The sequence below is a fragment of the Piliocolobus tephrosceles genome, chromosome 18 (genome assembly GCF_002776525.5).
Source record: "Piliocolobus tephrosceles isolate RC106 chromosome 18, ASM277652v3, whole genome shotgun sequence".
Taxonomy (NCBI): Eukaryota; Metazoa; Chordata; class Mammalia; order Primates; family Cercopithecidae; genus Piliocolobus; species Piliocolobus tephrosceles.
The window spans coordinates 69,948,442-69,970,884 of NC_045451.1; the positions used below are offsets into that span (position 1 = coordinate 69,948,442).

The 22,443-nt window shown below is 41.5% G+C and overlaps 1 protein-coding gene across 1 annotated transcript in view; it reads left to right on the plus strand.

The window, feature by feature from the left end:
• TWSG1 (twisted gastrulation BMP signaling modulator 1) overlaps positions 1-19,281 on the plus strand; it is a 66,222-nt gene extending 46,941 nt beyond the window's left edge. Inside the window, exons 4-5 of the mRNA XM_023228493.3 lie at positions 13,214-13,480; positions 16,243-19,281. Of these exons, the coding sequence (XP_023084261.1) occupies positions 13,214-13,480; positions 16,243-16,424 (449 nt within the window). The 3' untranslated portion in view covers positions 16,425-19,281. The remainder of the gene's footprint in view (positions 1-13,213; positions 13,481-16,242) is intronic.
• The last annotated feature ends 3,162 nt before the right edge of the window (positions 19,282-22,443 follow it).

Genomic DNA, 22,443 nt, shown 5'->3' on the forward strand with positions numbered 1-22,443 from the left:
TAATTGCCGGCACATTTTGCCATAGTGATCTAGCTACTATGGCTAGTCTCCTGCCATCTGTTCTTCTAATGCAACTGTTCTCAAATATTTTTTTTTTTTGAATCTCAGGACCCCTCTACACTCTGAAAAATTCAGTCTTTTGTGATGTGTTGTAATGGTTGAAGTATATCAAGAAAATACAGCCTCACACAGCTATGTAATTGGAAAAGAAAAGAGCATTTTTAATAGCCTCATCCAATAATTATGTATCTGGAGTATCGTATTAATATATTCAGTATTTTAAAACTTATGAAGTAATAATTTTGCACACCTGGGTAGATTACTTAAGGTTCAAGCATTATGTTAAACTTTTCAAAAATGTAGAAAAGAAAAGCCATCCAGCATCTACTACTATTAACATATATGTATTTCTCTTCGAAATATAATTTAAAAACTAAAATGACTACTTGAACATATCCTTGAACATAGTAAATTCAAGCAATGCCCAGAAGGTGTTTATGATGAAATGCCTCCCTTCATACCCCTAGTTGCTCTCCCTCAAGTTGTTTATAATACAGCTAGTAAAGAGGTATAGATTTTTGAACCTATTTTTGAAATATACATCTAGAAAGTATACCCCACAAGTGTACAGCAAAATAAATTTGCCTGAGCTTTACACACCCGTTACTAGCATCCATACGGAAAACCAGAACATTGCTGGCACCACCAAAAACCTCATTGTGCTTATCCGCACATTGTAACATAGTTGTGCTTAAAACTCTACGATACCTTTATAATAACTCTAAGATATCTTTATCTTTTAAAAACTCTAAGATACCTTTAGAATAACTATATTTATTTGCATCAAAAGATATCTTTCAATAATATTTTTGGTCTTTTTTTGTCATTTACAGAAAGCACTTACATGAACCATACATCTCAGCTTTGGTTTCCTCTTTTCCTCATCACTGGAAAGTTCTCACTTTTGGGAAGTTAACCATATTTAGAAAAAGCAAGAGGAGGCTGGGCATGGTGACTGGGCGCGGTGGCTCACACCTGTAATCCCAGCACTTTGGGAGGCCAAGGCAGGCAGATCGCTTGAGGCCAGGAGTTCAAGACCAGCTTGGCCAACATGATGAAACCCTGTCTCTACTAAAAATACAAAAATTAGCTAGGGGTGGTGGTGCACACCTGTAGTCCCAGGTACTCGAGAGACTGAGATGGGAGAATCACTTGATCCCAGGAAGCGGAGGTTGCAGTGAACCGATATTGTGTCACTGCACTCCAGCCTGGGTGACAGAGCGAGACTCTGTCTCAGAAAAAAAGGCTGGGTGTGGTGACTCACGCCTGTAATCCCAGCACTTTGGGAGTCCGAGGCGGGCAGATCACCTGAAGTCAGGAGGTTGCCTGGCCAACATGGTGAAAACCTGTCTCTACTAAAAATAAAAAAATTAGCAGGGCCTGGCAGTGGGTGCCTGTAATCGCAGCTACTTAGGAGTCTAAGGCAGGAGAATTGCTTGAAACCAGGAGGCAGAGGTTGCAGTGAGCTGAGATCATGCCTCTGCACTCCAGCCTGGGTGACAGAGCAAGACTCTGTCTCAAAAAAAAAAAAAAAAAAAAAAAAGTCTACTGGAAAAATAATAAATTAAGAGAGGCTAGAAAAAAAAAATAAATAAATAAAAAGAGGCTCTCCCCAACAAACTCTGTCAGCAACTTTAGGTAACAAATAACAAAAAGGTTGAGGTGAACCACTTCATATCAAAATATGTCTTACATACAATGACTAAATATACAAGTTTGAAGAACACAAAGACCAGTATGGCTAGATGTTCATAAATAAGGGGAAGAGTAGAGAAAGATGAGTGAGAGAGGTAGGTCAGGACCAGGTCTTGGAGACCATGGAAGGGAGTTTGGATTATATCCTAAGTATAATGGAAACTCACTGGAGAGTGTATGGTGGTGATACCTGAATTACTTTTTTTTTTCTTTTTTTGAGACAGAGTCCTGCTCTGTCACCCAGGCTGGAGTGCAGAGGTGTGATCTTGGCCACTGCAAACTCTGCCTCCCAGGTTCAAACAGTTTGCCTGCCTCAGGCTCCCAAGGGGCTAGAATTGCAGGTGTGCACCACCACACCCAACTAATTTTTGTATTTTTAGTAGAGATGTTTCACCATGTTGGCCAGGCTAGTCGCAAACTCCTGACCTTGTAATCGGCCCACCGTGGCCTCGCAAAGTGCTGGGATTACAGGCATGAGCCACTGTGATCATTCTGACTATTATATGGAAGGTAGATTTGAGAATGTAAAGAGAAGAAACAAATTAGGAGACTGTTGCAGTAGTTCAAATAAAAGATTATGGTGCATTTGACTAGGATTACTGATAGCAGTAGAAATGGTGGAGCTCAGATTCTGAAAATATTTTGGAGGGAAACTGTCAGTTTGGTTTCAATTGGATATAAGATCTGAGAAAACAGAGGAATTAAAGTTGATCTATGAGGTGGCTAAAGTGGGGTGGATTTACAAATCATTATCATTAAGGAATTGAAATTTTGACCAGAGTGTTGGGTGAATCTTTGATGTGAATATTGAAATTGTCAAGAATGACAGTGGGTCCAGTGGTGGAAATGAGATAGCGATCCAGGTATTGAAGTTTATTAGTAAGTGGGGGGGAAGTGGCTGAGTATACAAAGATAATAGCCAAAAGGAGAGAAAAGTAATGGTAATATTAAATAATGTGTGTTTTTTATTTTATTTTATTTATTTTTGTTTTTGAGACGGAGTCTCGCTCTGTCACCCAGGCTAGAGTGCAGTGGCCGGATCTCAGCTCACTGCAAGCTCCGCCTCCCGGGTTAACGCCATTCTCCTGCCTCAGCCTCCTGAGTAGCTGGGACTACGGGTGCCCGCCTCGCCCAGCTAGTACTTTTTTTTTTTTTTTTGTATATTTTAGTAGAGACGGGGTTTCACCGTGTCAGCCAGGATGGTCTCGATCTCCTGACCTCGTGATCCGTCCGTCTCGGCCTCCCAAAGTGCTGGGATTGCAGGCTTGAGCCACCGCGCCCAGCCTATAATGTGTGTTTTAAAGGAGCTGGAGTTTTCTAAAGAGAATGGAAGACACCTTAAAATCCATTAAACAATTGTGTCTCCAAGTTCAGTTAAAATGTAATGGGGGCTTGGTCTAGGATGATAGCAGAGGAGATGAAGGGAGGTGGCCTCGTTAGAAAAATAATTACAAGGTTAAACTCAATTAGATTTGGTGACAGTTTGGAGATGGGAACTGAGGGTTGATGGGAGCCAGGAATTACCTCTAGGTTTCTGTTTATGTGACTGGATAAATTGTGACAGGGGACCAAAATAAGCTTACCTAAGACCCAGGTGTGTTAGGGAAGATGACTGAGACAGTTGAATTTGAGGGACCTATAAGGTTCTCAAGTGGCGATGTTCTATAGAAAGTTGGATACAAATATCTGGAAGAAATGGATCAATGATGAGTAGACTGATATGCAGATAGTGGTTGATCACATTTTCCAGCTCCTTCAAGTAAATGTGACTTCTGGTTCAATATGATGGTCTAAATTCACATATTTTCTTCCCTTCTACTTAGGATGCCAGTAAAATGAAATAAAGGAATAAAATTGGAAATAACTCTAAAAACAAAGAGAAATAAAAGGAACAATTGTAATTTGAGTTTGCATCAGATATCTAAAAGGAAAGATAGAAGTGCTTTCCTTTTCCTTTTTTTTTTTTTTTTTTTTTTTTCCTGAGACAAAGTCTTGCTCTGTCGCCCAGGCTGGAGTGCGGTGGCTCAACCTTGGCTCACTGCAACCTCCGCCTCCTGGGTTCAAGCTATTCTCTTGCCTCAGTCTCCCGAGTAGCTGGGACTACAGGCACATGCCACCATGCCTGGCTAATTTTTGTATTTTTAGTAGAGATGGGGTTTCACCGTGTTGGCCAGGCTGGTCTTGAACTCCTGATCTCAGGTGATCCACCTGCCTCGGCCTCCCAAAGTGCTGGGATTACAGGCATGAGCCACCACGCCCGGCCCAGATATGCTTGCTCTTTAGTAAACAGATTGGAAGGAACACCAAAACAAATTGCATGAAAGGGGGTTATGGTGAGAATAGGAGTGACCTTCCCACCTAAACTGCAAAGAGGCTCCAGTTGCAGCTTTGTGGAGTGTGGGAGTGAGAAATGGATTTGAAAATAGCAAGATTATTTGAAGATCCATCTGTAGAAGAGCTGTATGATTTGATAACCAATTCCCTCCTCCATTCATCAGAAAAAGTTCCAAGTAATTAAGAAGTTTCTCTAGGAAAAAGAAATTGGAGAATTTCTCTCTAGAGAAATTGAAGGAAACTAGCTGAAAAGTAGTAGGGCCACTAATGTGTTGTTGGTACCCAGGCAAGGCCTCCTCATTCAGGCATTGCAGGGAGGAAAGGTGTCTTCAGCCTAATGACTAGATGTGAAAGAAAAATAGAGTAAGTGTACCTTAAAAGAAAGAATGAAGTAAAGAGCAGACCACGGAGGAAATATTTAGGACATAAAAGAAATCTTTTACAAACCGATTGTTATCTTTTAGAAGAAGTTAACAAAATGCCATGTCTATATTGTGAAAAACAATCAGAACAAGAAGACTTTTGCAAATTTAAAATTCAACTGGGGCCGGGCATGGTGGCTCATGCCTAAAGCATTTTGGGAGGCCGAGGCGGGTAGATCACCTGAGGTCAGGAGTTCGAGACCAACCTAGCCAATATGGCGAAACCCCAACTCTACTAAAAATACAAAAATTAGCTGGGCATGGTGGCGCATGCCTGTAATCCCAGCTGCTCTGGAGGCTGAGACAGGAGAATCGCTTGATCTGGGGAGGTGGAGGATTCAGTGAGCTGAGATCATGTCATTGAAGCCTGAGCAACAGAGAGAGAATCTGTCCAAAAAAAAAAGGCCAGGCATGGTGGCTCACACCTGTAATTCCAGCATTTTGGGAGAAACAGGCAGGCGGATCACCTGAGGTCAGGAGTTTGAGACCAGCCTGGCCAACATGGTGAAACCCCAGCTCTACTAAAAATATAAAAATTAGGTGGGCATGGTAGTGGGTACCTGTAATCCAAGCTATTCAGAGGCTGAGGCAGGAGAATTGCTTGAACCCAGGAGGCAGAGCTGGCAGTCAGCACTCCAGCCTGGGCGACAGAGCGAGACTCCATCTCAAAAAAAAAAACAAATCAATTGGAAAAATAATCAGAGAGTCTGAAAATATTATTGGAGTGTCATAGAATATAGTGAAAACAGGTAGGTAATAAAATATAACAGGGAATATGACACCCCAGAAGAATTTTTAAAAAAAAGGAAGGAGGGAAGAAATTATCAAATAGTAGAAGAAAAATTACCAAAGCTGAGAAAAAAAACAGTGAGACCTTAGATTGAAAGAGCCTACAGAATGCTGAGTGAGATGAGTGAAAAAAAACCTACATGTGCCACATCCTCAAAATTTTACAACTTCTAGGTCAAAAGATATTCTAAAAGATTTCCGAAAGAATAATAGGGTTCGTCTACAAGAAGTTAAAAATCACACTGCCATCAGACTTCTCATCGGTATCACTGGGCCAGTGACTTCAGTGGTTGGTGGGAAAATTATTTTGACCTGTCAAATTATCAGGAATGTGGATGTAAAATAGAAACATTTTTAGACAAATAATAAGTCTAAGTTTACTTCTCACCTACCATTTCTAAAAGAATTCATAGAGATCAATCAAACAAAACAGGATAGAAAACGAAGAAAGATAACAACACGGGTTGAAGGAAGCAATGGCTTTACCCGGAGTTCAGTTAAGGATTGCTGCAGAATGATAATCACACAGGAGGCCTGGGATGAAGCGTCCTCACTGAAGCAGTAAGTAAAGAGAAAAAAGAAACTGGGTTCTAGCGTATCATTGAGAAGCAGAATAAGTTTTCAAGATATGCTGAAACATTATTGTGTGGTACACAGAAAGAAAATTCCAAGCATAGAAATGCCAAGAAAAAAGAAAACTGAACAAGAAAATAATTCTCCATAAAGGAATTAAATTTGGCAGTTAATTTTTTATTAAAAAGATTGAAATATACACAGAAGTGGAGCAAGGAGCATAATGAACTACGTATTCCTCACGCAGGTTCAGCAGTGGTCCAGAATATGCCACATTCGCCTCATCCTTTTTTCTTTGTTTACTGAAGTATTTAAAAGCAAATCGCAGGCCGGGCGCAATGGCTCATGCATAATCCCTGCGCTTTGGGAGGCCGAGCTGGGCAGATCACCTGAGGCCAGGAATTCGAGACCAGCCTAGTCAAAATGGCAAAACCTCATCTCTACTAAAAATACAAAAAAATATTAGCTGGATATGGTGGTGGGTGCCTGTAGTCCTAGCTACTTGGGAGGCTGAAGCAGGAGAATCACTTGAACCCAGGAGGCAGAGGCTGCAGTGAGCTGAGATCGTGCCATTAGACTCTAGCCTGGGCAACAAGAGTGAAATTCTGTCTCAAAAAAAGCAAATTGCAGACATCAAATACTTTTTAACCCTACTTTCCTTCAGTGTCAATCTCTAAAAAAAGGTAGACATTGACTTTTTCTAATCATAATGCTGTTATAACACCTAACAAAATTAACAATAATTTCTTGGTGAAATCTAAAATTCAGTTCATGATCAGGTTTCTCCATGTTTCAAAAATGTGTTTTCACAGTTCACTTGTTCAAATTAATTCAAAATTCTTGTATTGAATTTGCTTGTTGCGTTTTCATCCAGATTGACCCTCCTTCCATTTCTGTCATGCCACTTGCCAATGAAGGAACTGTATCAGTTGACCTATAGAATAACCCACATTCAGGATTTGACTGCTTCCTGTGGTATCCTTTAACTTGTTCCTCTGCCCCTCTGTATTTCTAGTAATTTGAAGTTAAGTATAAGAAAATGGTTAGATTCAGGTTTAGTATTTCTTGGCAAGAACATCTCTTAGGTCATGCCATGTGAAATGTAACATGGTTTTCTTTTTTTTTTTTTTTTTGAGGCTGGAGTCTTGCTCTGTAGCCCGGGCTGGAGTGCAGTGGCCGGATCTCAGCTCACTGCAAGCTCCGCCTCCCGGGTTTCCGCCATTCTCCTGCCTCAGCCTCCTGAGTAGCTGGGACTACAGGCGCCCGCCACCACGCCTGGCTAGTTTTTTTGTATTTTTTTAGTAGAGACGGGGTTTCACCGTGTTAGCCAGGATGGTCTCGATCTCCTGACCTTGTGATCCGCCCGTCTCGGCCTCCCAAAGTGCTGGGATTACAGGCGTGAGCCACCGCGCCCGGCCTGTAACATGGTTTTCATTGTTTTATGAAGTTCAAGGAAAAGTTCACTTTATCTCAAAATCAGAAGTATTGTCCTTTGACAATATGACATTGAACAAGGGAGTCCTACCATACTACCTGTTCTGTCATGAACAATTTTCATAGGATTACGTTAAGGTAACTACTTGTACTGGTTTTCAACTTTTAGAATCAATGTATGAGACCAGGCTGCATTGTGAATTTGCCACAGAATATGGTTATCAAGTTTGTCAATATAGAATTTGGAGAAGTTGGCTAGGGAAAGTGGGAAAGACCTTAGTATCTTTATCAGCAAATCAAGTACATCAGGTTTACTAGTTTTAATGCAATATATTGAGATTTAAATTACGCATGTTCTTGTCCTAAATTTGTTAAATGCACAAAACTCCCCCCACATTTTTTTGATAGAATGAAATCTCTGATAATGAGCACTGAAGTTTCATTTATTTATTTGTTTGTTTGTTTGTTTGTTTGTTTTTTGAGACGGAGTCTCGCTCTGTCGCCCGGGCTGGAGTGCAGTGGCCGGATCTCAGCTCACTGCAAGCTCCGCCTCCCGGGTTTACGCCATTCTCCTGCCTCAGCCTCCCAAGTAGCTGGGACTACAGGCGCCCGCCACCTCGCCCAGCTAGTTTTTTTGTATTTTTTAGTAGAGACGGGGTTTCACTGTGTTAGCCAGGATGGTCTCGATCTCCTGACCTCGTGATCCGCCCGTCTCGGCCTCCCAAAGTGCTGGGATTACAAGCTTGAGCCACCGCGCCTGGCCTTGTTTGTTTTTTAGAGACAGGGTCACATGAGTTACCCAGCCTGGCCTGGAACTTTTGGGTTCTGTCAGTCTTCCTGCCTCAGCCTCCCAAGTGACTGGGACTACAGATGTGTGCCACTGTGCCTGGCTGAAATTTCTTTAAAGTCTTCAGTAGATGTAAAATTAGCTTTTATAATGTTTGAACTCAGTTGTTTACCTTCAATTCTATTTACTAATTTTTTTGTTTGTTTTTTGGCTTTTTGTTTGTTTGTTTTTGAGATGGAGTTTCGCTCTTGTTGCGCAGGCTGGAGTACAATGGTGAAATCTTGGTTCACCACAATCTCAACCTCCCGGGTTCAAGCAATTCTCCTGCCGCAGCCTCCTGAGTGGCTGGGATTACAGGCATGTGCCACCATGCCAGCCTAATTGTGTATTTTTAGTAGAGACAGGGTTTCTCCATGTTGGTCAGGCTGGTCTCGAACTCCTGACCTCAGGTGATCCGCCTGCCTCAGCCACCAAAAGTGCTGAGATTACAGGTGTGAACCACTGCGCCTGTCCACTAATTTTTATTTATAAATTTGGCAGAAGACTATATTATGTATAGTTGTATAATATGAGCATTCTAAGTATTATTTGCTTTTTGATACCGCTTAAAGATTATGTATAGATGTAGTTATGAGAAAGAGTAGTAGACATGAAATCAGGAGGCTACATCATGATCTTGGCTCTGATCCTAGATGACATAATATTGGACAAATCATTTGACTTAACTGCGCCTATTTCTTCTTTTTATGAATAAAGGGATCAGATTTGATCATTTAAATGATCAAACAACCTAAGTTATTTAGGTTATTAGGTCATACAACCTAAGTTATTCAAGTTCAGATGTACTGAAAAGTGTGATGAAGAGCACACACAACTTTGTTCTCCTCCGCTCTTGCCATGATCCTTAAATTAACAAAATGAGGAAATAGATGGCTTTTTTCCCCTCCCTGAATTTATAAAAATAGGAATTTATAAATTTGCCTTAACTCTTTAAACTTTTAATCTGAGGAAGAAGTGAAACTCCATCTTACACCTAATAGATGCAAAGCAAAAATGAAACATAATTTAGCTTTCAGAAGTATAGCCACACCCCACGGAGATATTGCTGATTTGGTTCCAGATCACTGCAGTAAAGCGACGGTCCCAATGAAGTGAGTCACACAAATACTTTGGTTTCCCAGTGCATATAAAAGTTATTTTACACTATACTGTAGTTTATTAAGTGTGCAATTGTAGTATGTGTTAAAAAATACATACCTTAAATACAAAATACTTCATTGTTAAAAAATGCAAAAAATCATCTAAGCCTTCAGGCAGTTGTATAATCTTTTTCCTGGTGGAGGCTCTTGCCTCGATCTTAATGGCTGCTAATTGATCAGGCTGGTGGTTGCTGAAGGTCGGAGTGGCTGTGACAGTTTCTTTCTTCTTCTTTTTTTTTTTTTTCCCCAAGACGGAATCTCGCTCTGTCACCCAGGCTGGAGTGCAGTGGCACAATCTCGGCTCACTGCGACCTCCACCTCTCAGATTCACGCCGTTCTCCTGCCTCAGCCTCCCAAGTAGCAGGGACTACAGGCGCCCACCACCATGCCCAGCTAATTTTTTGTATTTTTAGTAGAGACAGGTTTTCACCGTGTTAGCCAGGATGGTCTCAATCCGTGATCCACCCGCCTCGGCCTCTCAAAATGCTGAAATTACAGGTGTGAGCCACCGTGCCTGGCCTTCTTTCTTCTTTTATTAAATAGAGATGGAGTCTCATTATGCTGCCTAGACTGGTCTCAATTTCCTGGCCTCAAGCAGTCCTCTAGCCTTGGTCCCCCAAAATTGCTGAGATTACAGGCATGAGCCATCACACTGGCTAGCAGTGTCTTAAAATATGATAACACTGAAGTTTGTTGCATCAGTTGACTCTTCCTTTCATGAAATATTTCTCTGTTGCACGCCATGCTATTTGATAATATTTTACCCACAGTAGAACTTCTTTCAAAATTGGGCCGGATGCAGTGGCTCATGTCTATAAACCCAGAGCTTTGGAAATCTGAGACAGAAGGATAGCTGCAGGCCAGAGTTTGAGATGAGCCTGGACATCGTAGTGAGACCCCCATCTCTGCAACAAATGGAAAAAATTAGCTGGGCATGGTGGTGCACACCTCTAGATCTAGTTACATGGGAGGCTGGGGTGGGAGGATCCCCTTGAGTCCAAGAGTTCAGTACTGCAGTGAGTTGTGATTGTGCCACTACACTCCAGCTTGGGTGAAGAGTAAGACTCTCTCTCAGTAAATAAAAATTAAAAATTGGAGTCAGTCCTGAAACCCCGCACTGCTTTAACAACTGGGTTTACATAATATTCTAAATCCTTTGTTGTCATTTCAACAATGTTTACAGCATTTTCAGTAGGAGTAGATTCCATCTCAAGAAACACTTCCTTTGCTCATCCATAAGAAGCAGCTCCTCATTTGTTCAGGTTTTTTAATGAGATTGCAATAATTCAGTCACATCCTCAGGCCGCACTTCTAATTCTAGTTCTCTTGCTATTTCCACTACATTTTCAGTAATTTTCTCCACTGAAGTCTTGATCCCCTCAAAGTCATCCATGAGTGTTGTACTCAACTTCTCTTCTAAATTCCTGATAATGTTGATAGTTTGACCTCCTCCCATCAATCATGAATGTTCCTAATGGCATCTAGAATGGTGAATCCTTTCCAGAAGGGTTTCAGTTTAGTTTGCCCAGATCCATCAGAGGAATCTATGGCAGCTATAACCTTACAATATATATTTCTGAGATAATAAGACTTGCAAGTTGAAATGACTCCCTCAACCTTGGGTTTCAGAACATCTGCTGTGTTAGCAGGCATGAAAGCAACACTAATCTCCTTGTATGTCTTCATCAGAGCTCTTGGGTGACCAGGTGCATTGTCAGTGAGCAGTAATATTTGAAAGGAATCATTTTTTCTGAAAAGTAGGTCTCAACAGTAGACTTAAAATATTCAGTAAACCATGCTGTCAACATGCTGTCATCCAGGCTTTGTTGTTCTATTTCTAGGGCACAGGCAGGGTAGATTTAGCATAAATCTTATGGGTGCCCCAGGGTTTTTGGAATGGTAAATTAGCATTGGCTTCAACCCAAAGTTACCAGCTGCATTAACCCCCAGCAAGATAGTGGGCCTGTTCTTTGAAGCTTTTGAAACCAGGCATTGACTTCTTTCTAGCTAGGATAGTCCTAGATAGCATCGTCTTGCAATAGAAGGTTGTTGCATCTACATTGAAAATCTGTTGTTTGGTATAGCCACCTTCACCAATGACTTAGCTAGATCTTCTGAATAACATGCTGCAGTTTGTACATCAGCACTTGCTGCTTCGCTTTGCACTTTTATGTTATAGAGATGGCTTCTTTCCTTAAACCTCATGAACCAATCTCTGCCAGCTTCAGACTTTTCTTCTGTAGCGTCCTTACCTCTCTCCGCCTTCACATAACTGAAGAGAGGCCCTTGCTCTGGACTGAACTTTAAGGGAATATTTTGGCTGGTTTAATCTATCCAGACACTCAAACTGTCTCCGTATCAGCAGTAAGGCTGTTTCACTTTCTTAGCGTTCGTGTGTTAAGGGTAACACTTTCCATTTCCTTCAAGAACTTTTCCCTTGCATTCCCAACTAGGCTGTTTGGCACAATGGCACAGGATTTCCATCAGCCTTGATGTACCTGATGTTTACTTGTGACCAGACTTACGCCACACATTCTTGGCAACATCACCACCTCCCGTCACTGGTGCTGTTAACTTTGATCTTCTGATCATATTGGTGCCCGCCAGACTTCTCCACATTAAAGTCATTATTAATGACCTTTCGTAAGTGATTAGTATTTTGTGGAGAGCTTTCCAAGAATACATCAGCATGTTCTTATCTAACAGTCACCCACCAGACTTAATATCCATTGACTACTCCCATCCGAATCAAACCCCTGTGAGAGTGCCAAATGGTGATTTTCTGTTTCCTTTCTTCTACGTTTATCAGTTGGTAAGGAATATCATTCCCTTCTCTTGTGTTTATTTGTATATAAAAACTCATTGCCAGACGCGGTGGCTCACGCCTGTAATCCCAGCACTTTGGGAGGTCGAGGCAGGCGGGTCACAAGGTCAGGAGATCAAGACAATCCTGGCTAACACGGTGAAACCCCGTCTCCACTAAAAAATACAAAAAAATTAGCCAGGCATGGTGGCAGATGCCTGTAGTCCCAGCTACTCAGGAGGCTGAGGCAGGAGAATGGTGTGAACCTGGGAGGCGGAACTTGCAGTGAGCCAAGATCCCGCCACTGCACTCCAGCTTGGGCAACAGAGTGAGATTCCATCTCAAAAAAAAAAAAAAAGAAAAAGAAAAGAAAAAAAAAAAAGAAAGAGCTCATTGATTCTTGTTTTGTTTACAAGATGGTAATCCATTTTTACTGACTGATTGATTGATTGACATGGGGTTGCCCAGGCTAGAGTCCAGTGGTACAGTGATAGCTTACTGCAGCCTTATCTCCTGGGCTCAAGAAATCCTCCCGCCTCAGCCTCCCAAGTAGCTGGGACTACAGGCATGTACCACCACACCCAGCTAATATTTTTTAATTTTTGTAGAGATGATGTTTGCTATGTTGCCTAAGCTGGTATCAAACTCCTGGGCTGTAGAGATCCTCCCACCTTGGCCTCCTAAGTGCTGGGATTATAGGCGTGAGCCAATGTGCTCAGCTTATTATTATTTTAATGCTCAAATTGTCTATTAGCCAGTAGGAGCCCCTTCAGTTGGCCTCCTGTGTCTGTTCAGCATGCCCCATCATTCATGGTGCACTTCGTTACTTTCTGGCACAAATGTGTTCCTGGCTCATTTTGTACTTTCCTGACCCAGCCTTCAAATCAGTCTTTCCTCCAAGGAGCTCTGGTTCCTATTAGGTATTTTAAAAACAAGATCTGAGCGTTCAGTATGCTTGAAGCTACCGGGGTAGGATATCATCATTTAGGCTCACCCAGCACAAAAAAAAAGCTAGGAAAATACCTACATGTAATCCTAGAAGTTACATAATTTTAATGTGTTATAGCTCTGATTGCAAGGCAGTAACTAACAAAATCTTATATTACCCCCAACCCAGGTATGTGTAATCCTCGAAATTATAGTGACACACCTCCAACTTCAAAGAGCACAGTGGAGGAGCTGCATGAACCGATCCCTTCTCTCTTCCGGGCACTCACAGAAGGAGATACTCAGTTGAATTGGAACATCGTTTCTTTCCCTGTTGCAGAAGAACTTTCACATCATGAGAATCTGGTTTCATTTTTAGAAACTGTGAACCAGCCACACCACCAGAATGTGTCTGTTCCCAGCAATAATGTTCACGCGCCTTATTCCAGTGACAAAGGTAACTGCCGACACAGTTGACTTTTTCCATTCCGCCCCCTCATGTGGTCTGTCCATGTAATCTATAAAACTTGTATAAGACCATCTTTTGGAGCAGCTTTTTGGTTTTGAATTTGTATCATCTCACATAAGTTCTAGACTTAATAACCCTGATCCCATCATATCTAGAGGCACATGCCAGAAGGATAAGAGAAAAAAAAAAATCTTCGATCCCTGAGTAGATAAAGAGGCATGTCGACCAGGTGTGGTGGCTCATGCCTGTAATCCCAGCTCTTTGAGAGGCTGAGGCAGGTGGATCACGAGGTTAAGAGTTCGAGACCAGCCTGGCCAACATGGTGAAACCCCCTCTCTACTAAGAATACAAAAATTAGCCAGCCGTGGTGGCGGGCGCCTGTAGTCCCAGCTACTAGGGAGGCTGAGGCAGGAGAATTGCTTGAACCTGAGAGTCGGAGGTTGCTGTGAACCGAGATTGCACCACTGCACTCTAGCCTGGGTGGCAGAGCAAGACTCCGTCTCGCCAAAAAAAAAGATAAAGAGGCATGTCAGCATATTGTCAAAATTCCTCCATACTCCTGGCAGCAGAGCCTGTACTATATTGGAAAATAGATAATTGTTCCTAATTCTGATATTTATTTGTCTTAGGCTTTATTCTCTTCATCAGATAACAACAGTGCTGCTTCTCTAATATGATGTTGCTCATTGTCAGGTAACATTCAGAGTATCCCATGAAGTCAGATTTTTATAATAGCAGACGTACCAAAATGATGCCAAAGTCATTAGCTAAATTTCTTTATAAGCAAGTTGGTATTCCAGACATCTCATTTCCAGGCATAAACTAACCCCAGTCAGTTCTCTGCAAATGAGTGCTGTTGGTCAGAAAAGGAATTAAATGAGAAAATAACTTATACAAATTACAGAAACATATTTAAGAGCATTTATTAGTGAAGATAGGGCATATTATAATTTTGGAATGTAAAAAGCATGTGACTTTTATAAAATCTTTGATATTTTTGCTAAAAGGCACCATATAATTTTCCTGTGGAAGCATAAAGCACTTATGAAAAATTGGAATTATTTCTTAAAATATGAGGTGAATTATGTATAAATAGTATAATTTGTATTCTTACTTGACTATTACTTGTGCCCTCTATTACATTCCTACCTATATAAAACAGTGTGGACCGGGTGCAGTGGCTCACGCCTGTAATCCCAGCACTTTGGGAGGCCGAGGCGGGCAGATAACCTGAGGTCAGGAGTTCAAGACCAGCCTGACCAACATGGAGAAACCTCATCTCTACTAGAAATACAAAATTATCTGGGCGTGGTAGCACATGCCTGTAATCCCAGCTACTTGGGAGGCCGAGGCAGGAGAATCACTTGAGCCCGGGAGGTGGAGGTTGCGGTGAGCCGAGATCGTGCCATTGCACTCCAGCCTGGGCAACTAGAGCAAAACTCCATCTCAAAAACAAAAAACAAAAAACCGTGTGAGCTTCGGACATTAATAGTAAAAGCAAAACAGCTTCTGTTAAATGACAGTGTAAGAATTCTTACTCCCTTTTAGGTTAAAGTACTTTGTAAAACAAATGCTAGATTTTGGAAAACATTAGAAACATATGGAATGCAATAATTTTTTTTATCATTTTCTTCATTATTAGAATGTAAATAATCAACATAATAGATATTAAATAATAATGCATAAGTTTTGTTCAAAGATTATTTAAATTTATGAAGCAATTAGCAAGAAGCTAATTCCTGGAAACTCCAGCTATCTTTAAGACACAGCTAAAGTTTTTTCTCTGTGACATCTTTCCTGGACACCTCTTCCCCCAGATAGAGTTAGCCTCTTCCTACTGCTCTTCCTGCATTTGCAGTTTGTTTGTTTGTTTTTTGAGACAGAGTTTCACTCTTGTTGCCCAACCTGGAGTGCAATGGCGCCATCTGGGCTCACTACAACCTCCACCTCCCAAGTTCCAGTGATTCTCCCGCCTCGGCCTCCCAAGTAGCTGGGGTTACAGGCACCCGCCATCATGCCCGGTTAATTTTTTGTATTTTTAGTAGAGGCAGGGTTTCACCATGTTGGCCAGGCTGGTGGCAAACTCCTGGCCTCAGGTGATCCACCTGCCTCGGCCTCCCAAAGTGTTGGGATTGCAGACTTGAGCTACCATGCCTGGCCTGCATTTGCAGATCTATTTGTTGTCTGTTTTTAGCTTATGGATTTATCATTTTCTACTTAGTTCTGTGGATTCTCTGATTCCTCTACTGAAAATATAAAAATTAGCCAGGTGTGGTGGTGTATGCCTGTAAATCCCAGCTACTCAGGAGGCTGAGGCAGAGAATCACTTGAACCTGGGAGGTGGAGGCTACAGTGAGCCAAGATGGCACCACTGCGCTCCAGCCTGGGCGACAGAGTGAGACTCCATCTCAAAAAAAAAAAAAAAAAAGGAAATGCCCAGTTTAAAAGTACAGCTGTATAACATAGCAAATGTTTTTAAGCCCAATAAACCAACCTTTAGATCGAAGTGTGAAATTTAATAAAAGAAGCTAAGGAAGCCCTTTGCCTTCTTCAGATAGAGTGGGAGAATCTGACTTCCTTCTCAACATAATTAATTAATGAAGATCTTTTTTCCTGTACCTCATCTTTGTCATGTACAGACCAGCAGTAAGAGAACTAAGATAAATAACTATTAATATTCAACTAGATAATAAAGCTTTTTTTTGTTTTTCTTTTTTCTTGCCCTGAAATCTTAAATTTTTGTTTTTCAGAACACATGTGTACTGTGGTTTATTTTGATGACTGCATGTCCATACATCAGTGTAAAATATCCTGTGAGTCCATGGGAGCATCCAAATATCGCTGGTTTCATAATGCCTGCTGTGAGTGCATTGGTCCAGAATGTATTGACTATGGTAGTAAAACTGTCAAATGTATGAACTGCATGTTTTAAAGAAGGAAGACAAATGCAAACCAAAGCAACTTAGTAAAAGAATAGGTATAAAAAGTTACTCTGTAAGTCTGTTGGTTGTATCAGAATCCCGGTAAGTTAAGTTGTAAAGACTTTGGAATAAGTTTCTTTTAAAATATGACATAGCCAGTGATGTGTTTAATTATATAACTGTTCTTACTGATTGTATTGCCCCTAGCAGTAAGCCCTTTCCTTTGAATACATATACAACTTTGGTCATATGAGAAGCAGGTGTACAGAGAATTTCTTGAAAGATCTGAGGTTTTTAACGTGAAGCCTGATGTGGTTTTCCTTTAGCATTCCAAAAGGTTTTTGCAGTGTTAGCAGAAGCTGTTGATGTGAGTTATGATTTCTTCATGTGCGACTCTTAGCACAGAGTTTTTATAGTTGCACATCATTCCTCTTTGTGCCTTGTTTTATCCATTTTATAAATAGAGTAGATATTTGATATACCACTCTGATAATGCATATAAAAATATCATAAAAAGCTTAATTTCTTCCCTTTTATGTTGGTTTTAAAAGGTAAATGCTTACCATATTTTATAATTGAGAACTCTTACATAGTAGAATCCATTCTATAATACATGTGTTGACAAAGCTTTGGAGAAAGTTTCCTATTCTCTTCTATTTCCCCTGCCCAAAGTGCTGACATAGGCAGTGATGAAGAATCTTTACCAAGATTGTCAGGGTGTACCTATGAAATTGCATTAAATGCACTGCTAGGGTAAATAATTAGTAAGCCAAAGCATTTCTGTGGCTTAAGGTACCAGCTTAAAGAGCACTAGGGATGGGGAACGAATGCCAAATCAGACTCCACCTGGAGCACCAGGAAACAGCTTGTACCCTGGTAGGGAAATGGTGTCGCTGAAAGGGGAGGCTGAGCTGGTGCGAGACTGAACTCGTGCAGCCTTAGCCAAGACAAAGCAGTGTTTTCCAGCAGATGGGTGATGGGACAGGAATTGAAGAGAATTTACTCGTATGAACAGGGCAGGGGGAAAATGCTGGGAATTGTAAAGGGAAACAAACTTAAAACCATCTACGTTCATATTTTGTAATATTTCATTTGTTAAGTTTATATCTGGATATAATGGTCTTTTTAAACAAGTATAATCATATTGTGGGAGGTTAAGATTATGAAATTTTAAAATCTCTATTCAAGATGATGTTCACTCCAAATAGGCTACAGAATTTAGCCAACATTTTATATAATGTTTCAATAAAGATACTATGTGCCCTTCATAGTAATAAAATCTCAATCTTTAAGCATGAATCTAAAACACAAATGTTTATATTAGAGACTCTTAATTTTACCAAATTACTAATTGCTCTAGTGCATATCTGAACTATAAGCAACTTTTTAGGAATACTTCTTTGTACATCTACGTATTTTAGTATATAAAAATAGATAATGCTCTTGGATACATTTTGTGTTATTCATGATCTGAATAGCAGTTAGTTAAAAGATCATTTGTAATATTATGATCAACTATTATAAATTAAAGTCTTAATACCTTTTCTGCTCTTTCAAATAACTCTAATTAATATTCAAGATATTTTAGCCTTTTAAAAAGTTGAGATTTAGCTCATGGATGTATTTTTTGGTAGGAAAACATTAGAGTCTCCTTTTCTTCCTTTTACCTAGAATGCCTCGTTTAAAAGTGCCTTGAAAACATTTAGCTCCCCTTCTTCATGAGCACCTGTAGAGCTGAAAGTATCTTTGAACTTTACACAGAAAGCTGAAAGGAATCTGCAGCCTCCTGCTGCAGTTCAACTCTGCTGTTTTTCAGTCATTTCCTCCTGTGAGTGGAGTGATGTTTGTGTGTGTGTTGGCAACATGCCTAATGTTTTCTTAACGATGACAACAAATATTTTAAAACTGCATTTATCATTTTTCAGGTCTTTATTATTAAATTTTAAAATGTAATATCTGTTTCCCACCCCCTACATTAGGAGGATACTTTCTTAAACCACATTGTTTTAATTGATTTTTTTTACCTTGATTTCTGTCATTAGAAATGATCCCTAAATGTAATGATCTTTTGCCTTCAAATTTGGCTTATTTTTTCGGATTTATGAGGGGTTGAAAGAAAGAATTCACCTAAAAGATTCCATTTCCAGTTTTATAATGTATTTCAGGTTCTGAATAACAATATTTTTTCCAAATTGAAAGTAAATATTCAAGAAGTTGATAGCCTGGTTAAAAGTTAGATCCTCTATTACCATGCTAAGCACATTAACTTCTATATTGAAGTTTTGGTAAAAATTCTCTTTTCTTTTTTAATAAAAAATTAGATTATTACTTTTCTTATAACCAGATTTTAAAAGCACTAGATTTTAAATCAGTGGGTATCATAAAAGCCATATATAAAAGATCCTTTCTTATAGTAACCTGTTAGCAGGTTTTTCTGTTAGTTTTTCCCCCATAACATTTAATTATTACTAAAACTGTATTTACAATAGTACCAAATCAAATGATAATTTAAATAAAATCTATTCTGTGTTTATGTAGGGTGGTATAAAAGAGAGGTCTTCATTTAGACATGTGATTTCTAAAATTCCAGAAAGCAAAATTGGTAAGACGTTAGAATATTTGAACAATTATTTATAATCAGGGTAGCAAACGGAGAAAAGAAAGTTTTCTGAAAAAATGCGGTAAATCTAAGCCACATTTCTAAAGTTTATTTTTATGAAAGCTTCTTTTAAGATTTTTGAAATCTATTCTGCATTCCCAAGAGTTTATGTTTATTGTATTTTATATGATCTACAACATATAAAATTGTGTATTTTTCTTTGGTTGTCCCTATAAACAAAAAAGTATTTTAATAAAAAATCGAAATGAGTGTGTCATATTTTTTGTTAACTTCAGCATAGACATAAATTTGACATTTCTGTCTAAAGAAGATAGTGTTTAAGGGATCAGCGGACAGTGTGCAGTGGCACTTTGGGGGCTGAGGTGGGTAAATCACTTGAGCTCAGGAGTCCAAGACCAGCCTGGGCAACATGGTGAAACCTCATCTTTACAAAAATAAAAAAATTATCCGGGTGTTGTGATGAAAGGTGAAGCCATTTGGACTTCCTGGGTCAAGTGGGGACTTGGAGAACTTTTCTGTCTTACAAGAGGATTGTAAAATGCACCAATCAGTGCTCTGTAGCTAGCAAGAGGATTGTAAAATGCACCAATCAGTGCTCTGTGAAATGCACCAATCAGCACTCTGTAGCTAGCAAGAGGGTTGTAAAATGCACTAATCAGTGCTCTGTAAAATGCACCAATCAGCAGGATACTAAAAGTAGCCAATCGCAGGGAGGATTGAAAAATGGGCGCTCATAGGACAGAAATGTGAACATGGGAGGGGCCAATAAGGGAATAAAAGCTGGCCACCCCAGCCGACAGCGGCAGCCAGCTTGGGTCCCCTTCCCTGCTGTGAAAGTTTTGTCCTTTGCTCTTCACAGTAAACCCTGCTACCACTCACTCTTTGGGTCTCTGCCATCTTTAAGAGCTGTAACACTCATGGCCAAGGTCTGTGGCTCCATTCTTGAATTCAGCAAGATTAAGAACCCACAGCAGGAGCCAACTCTAGACACAGTGATGTGTAGTCCCACCTACTGTAGAGGCTGAGGGGAAGATCACTTGAGCCCAGGGAGGTGGAAGCTGCAGTGAGCCGTGATTGTGCCACTGCACTTACACCTGGGTGACAGAGCAAGACCCTATCTTTAAAAAATAAATAAATAAAGCAATCAGCAAACAATGTTCTTTCTCTCAGGATATCTCTACAGATAGATATCTCAGGATATTCTCTCAGAACAGATTTTTGAACATTTTGCTGTCTGCTTTTTCGTATGCTTTCTTCCAATATGGGGGAACCTTTTAAACGAATACTTTACTATTCTGCTTGCTCTTTGGGCCTTCAGATGCCAACCAGCTTTACAGGAATCATCTAAAAGTTGCAAGGAGTTGCAGAAGGGTCAAGGTAGAGAAAAACCTTTCTCAGCTCTCCCACAGGATACTGTTAGAATGGGGAACCATGAGCTGTGCTGCCATGGCAAAATCCACCTCATTTCAGAGTCCATGTTTTGGCAGCCTGGTGCCTGGGGGATCTAGAGAGGGGAAGAACTCAAGAGGACAGTCTCAGTGACTTAAGAAAGGAGCTGCAGCATTTGGAAGGTAGAATGAATTTCAAGGACAGATAGAACGTTTGACCAGGAAAGCTGTACTTTTGCTGAAGGTGTCCACAGGGCAGCTAGTCATGTGGACAGTCAGAGAGAGTGAAGCTGAGCTGGGAGGGGAGGCATCCAAGCCCGAGGCTCCAGCAGACATTACAGACAACATGGCGCATCCAGCCCCATAGGGCTGCTCCAGACCTGGCGGGCACTGAGCTCAGTAAGCCAGGCAGACACGCCATTGGTGGGTGGGTGTTAGCCATTACAGCTCTTTGACCTTTGAGCTTTAACCAGTAAAAAGTAAACGTGGACCGGGCGCAGTGGCTCATGACTGTAATCCCAGCACTTTGGGAGGCGGAGGCGGGCAGATCACCTGAGGTTAGGAGTTCGAGACCAGCCTGGCCAACGTGGTGAAACCCCGTCTCTACTGAAAGATACAAAAAATTAGCCGGGTGTGGTTTCGCTTGCCTGTAATCCCAGCTATTTGGCAGGCTGACGCAGGAGATTTGCTTGAAGCTGGGAAGGGAAGGTTGCAGTGAGTTGAGATCGCGCCCCTGCACCCCAGCCTAGGCGACAAGCGTGAAACTCCGTCTCAATTTTAAAAAAAGTAAATGTGTTCTACCTCTTTTTATTTTAAAGTCTGCTTGAAGTGTGGGGTCAGCAACAACTCCAAGGTTTGGCTTTTGAGATGAGAATTCTCCGTGCAGATGCAAAGAGGAAAAGAATTCTGCCCCTTCTCGGTAGTGCTGGGAAGCCTGGAGTCTGCGCTGTGACTCGCCCAATGTCGCCTGGAGAGTGCAGGTAGCCCCGCCAGCCAGGGAGACAGGACTTCCCTCACTGGGCTGAAGGTAGCCCCTGAAGTTAGGCACAGTCACCCGCGAAATATCCTTACGGCAGAAATGTGTTTCCTGCCCGTCTAACTTACGTACTTCCCTCTGCAGCTAGCGTAACCTTTCTAGAATATGTGTATTAGTAATTACTGCTTCCACCCCCCAGTTCGAGGCAAATAGCAAGACCGTTGCGCTCCTCTGCCGCCGAAGGGTGTGAGTTACCCACTAGGATGTCCAGCAAGGTCAGAGAACCTGTCTTTTGTTTACCTGTAGCCTCCCTGCTTCCGAGGTGTTCTGCTGGGGGAGTGGAGAGAACGAGGACTTTGAGGGCCTGAGAGAGGGGCCAGAAGAGTTTGCAGAGACCCAGGTCTCCTGACTGTGGAGACCAGCGCTCTCGGCCCGTGCCTCACGGGGAACCCGAGCCTGCAGCTGCCTCTTTCCAGGGGTTTCTACTTAGAAATATTAGCAGCCCAGCCCTCATTGTCCAAAGCCCCCCAGACTTGCTGCCAGGGTTCTGTGAGTCCCAAGGTGGATGACAGAGCCTCTCTCCTGGCCAGTGTTGGATGGGATGAGGCTCAGATTCGGATTTTACTTGATTCCAAGAAAACCATGAGACAGGATGCGTTGCAGTGCTGGGTTTGTGGACTGCATTTGTGTCTCAAGACTCCTTGACTCACAGCCTCTGCTGGCATCTCCCTTCCTGTCTCATGTCTTATGCCCACTCCCATCACTGCTGACTTCCCCCCCAGCAGGCCAAGCTCGTGCCACCCTCTCCCTACACCCTCAGGCTGTCGCAGGAAGAGTGTCCCCTGCTAGACCTGCTTTTTGTGCAGATTGTGGCTCCTTGCTCTGACCTCCCTTTTTTTGTTGTTGTTTTTTGAGATGGGGTCTCCCTCTGTCACCCAGGCTGGAGTGCAGTGGCGCCATTTTGGCTCACTGCAGCCTTCGCCTCCCTGGCTCAAGCGATTCTCCTCACCTCAGCCTCACTAGTAGTTGGGATCACAGGTGCACAC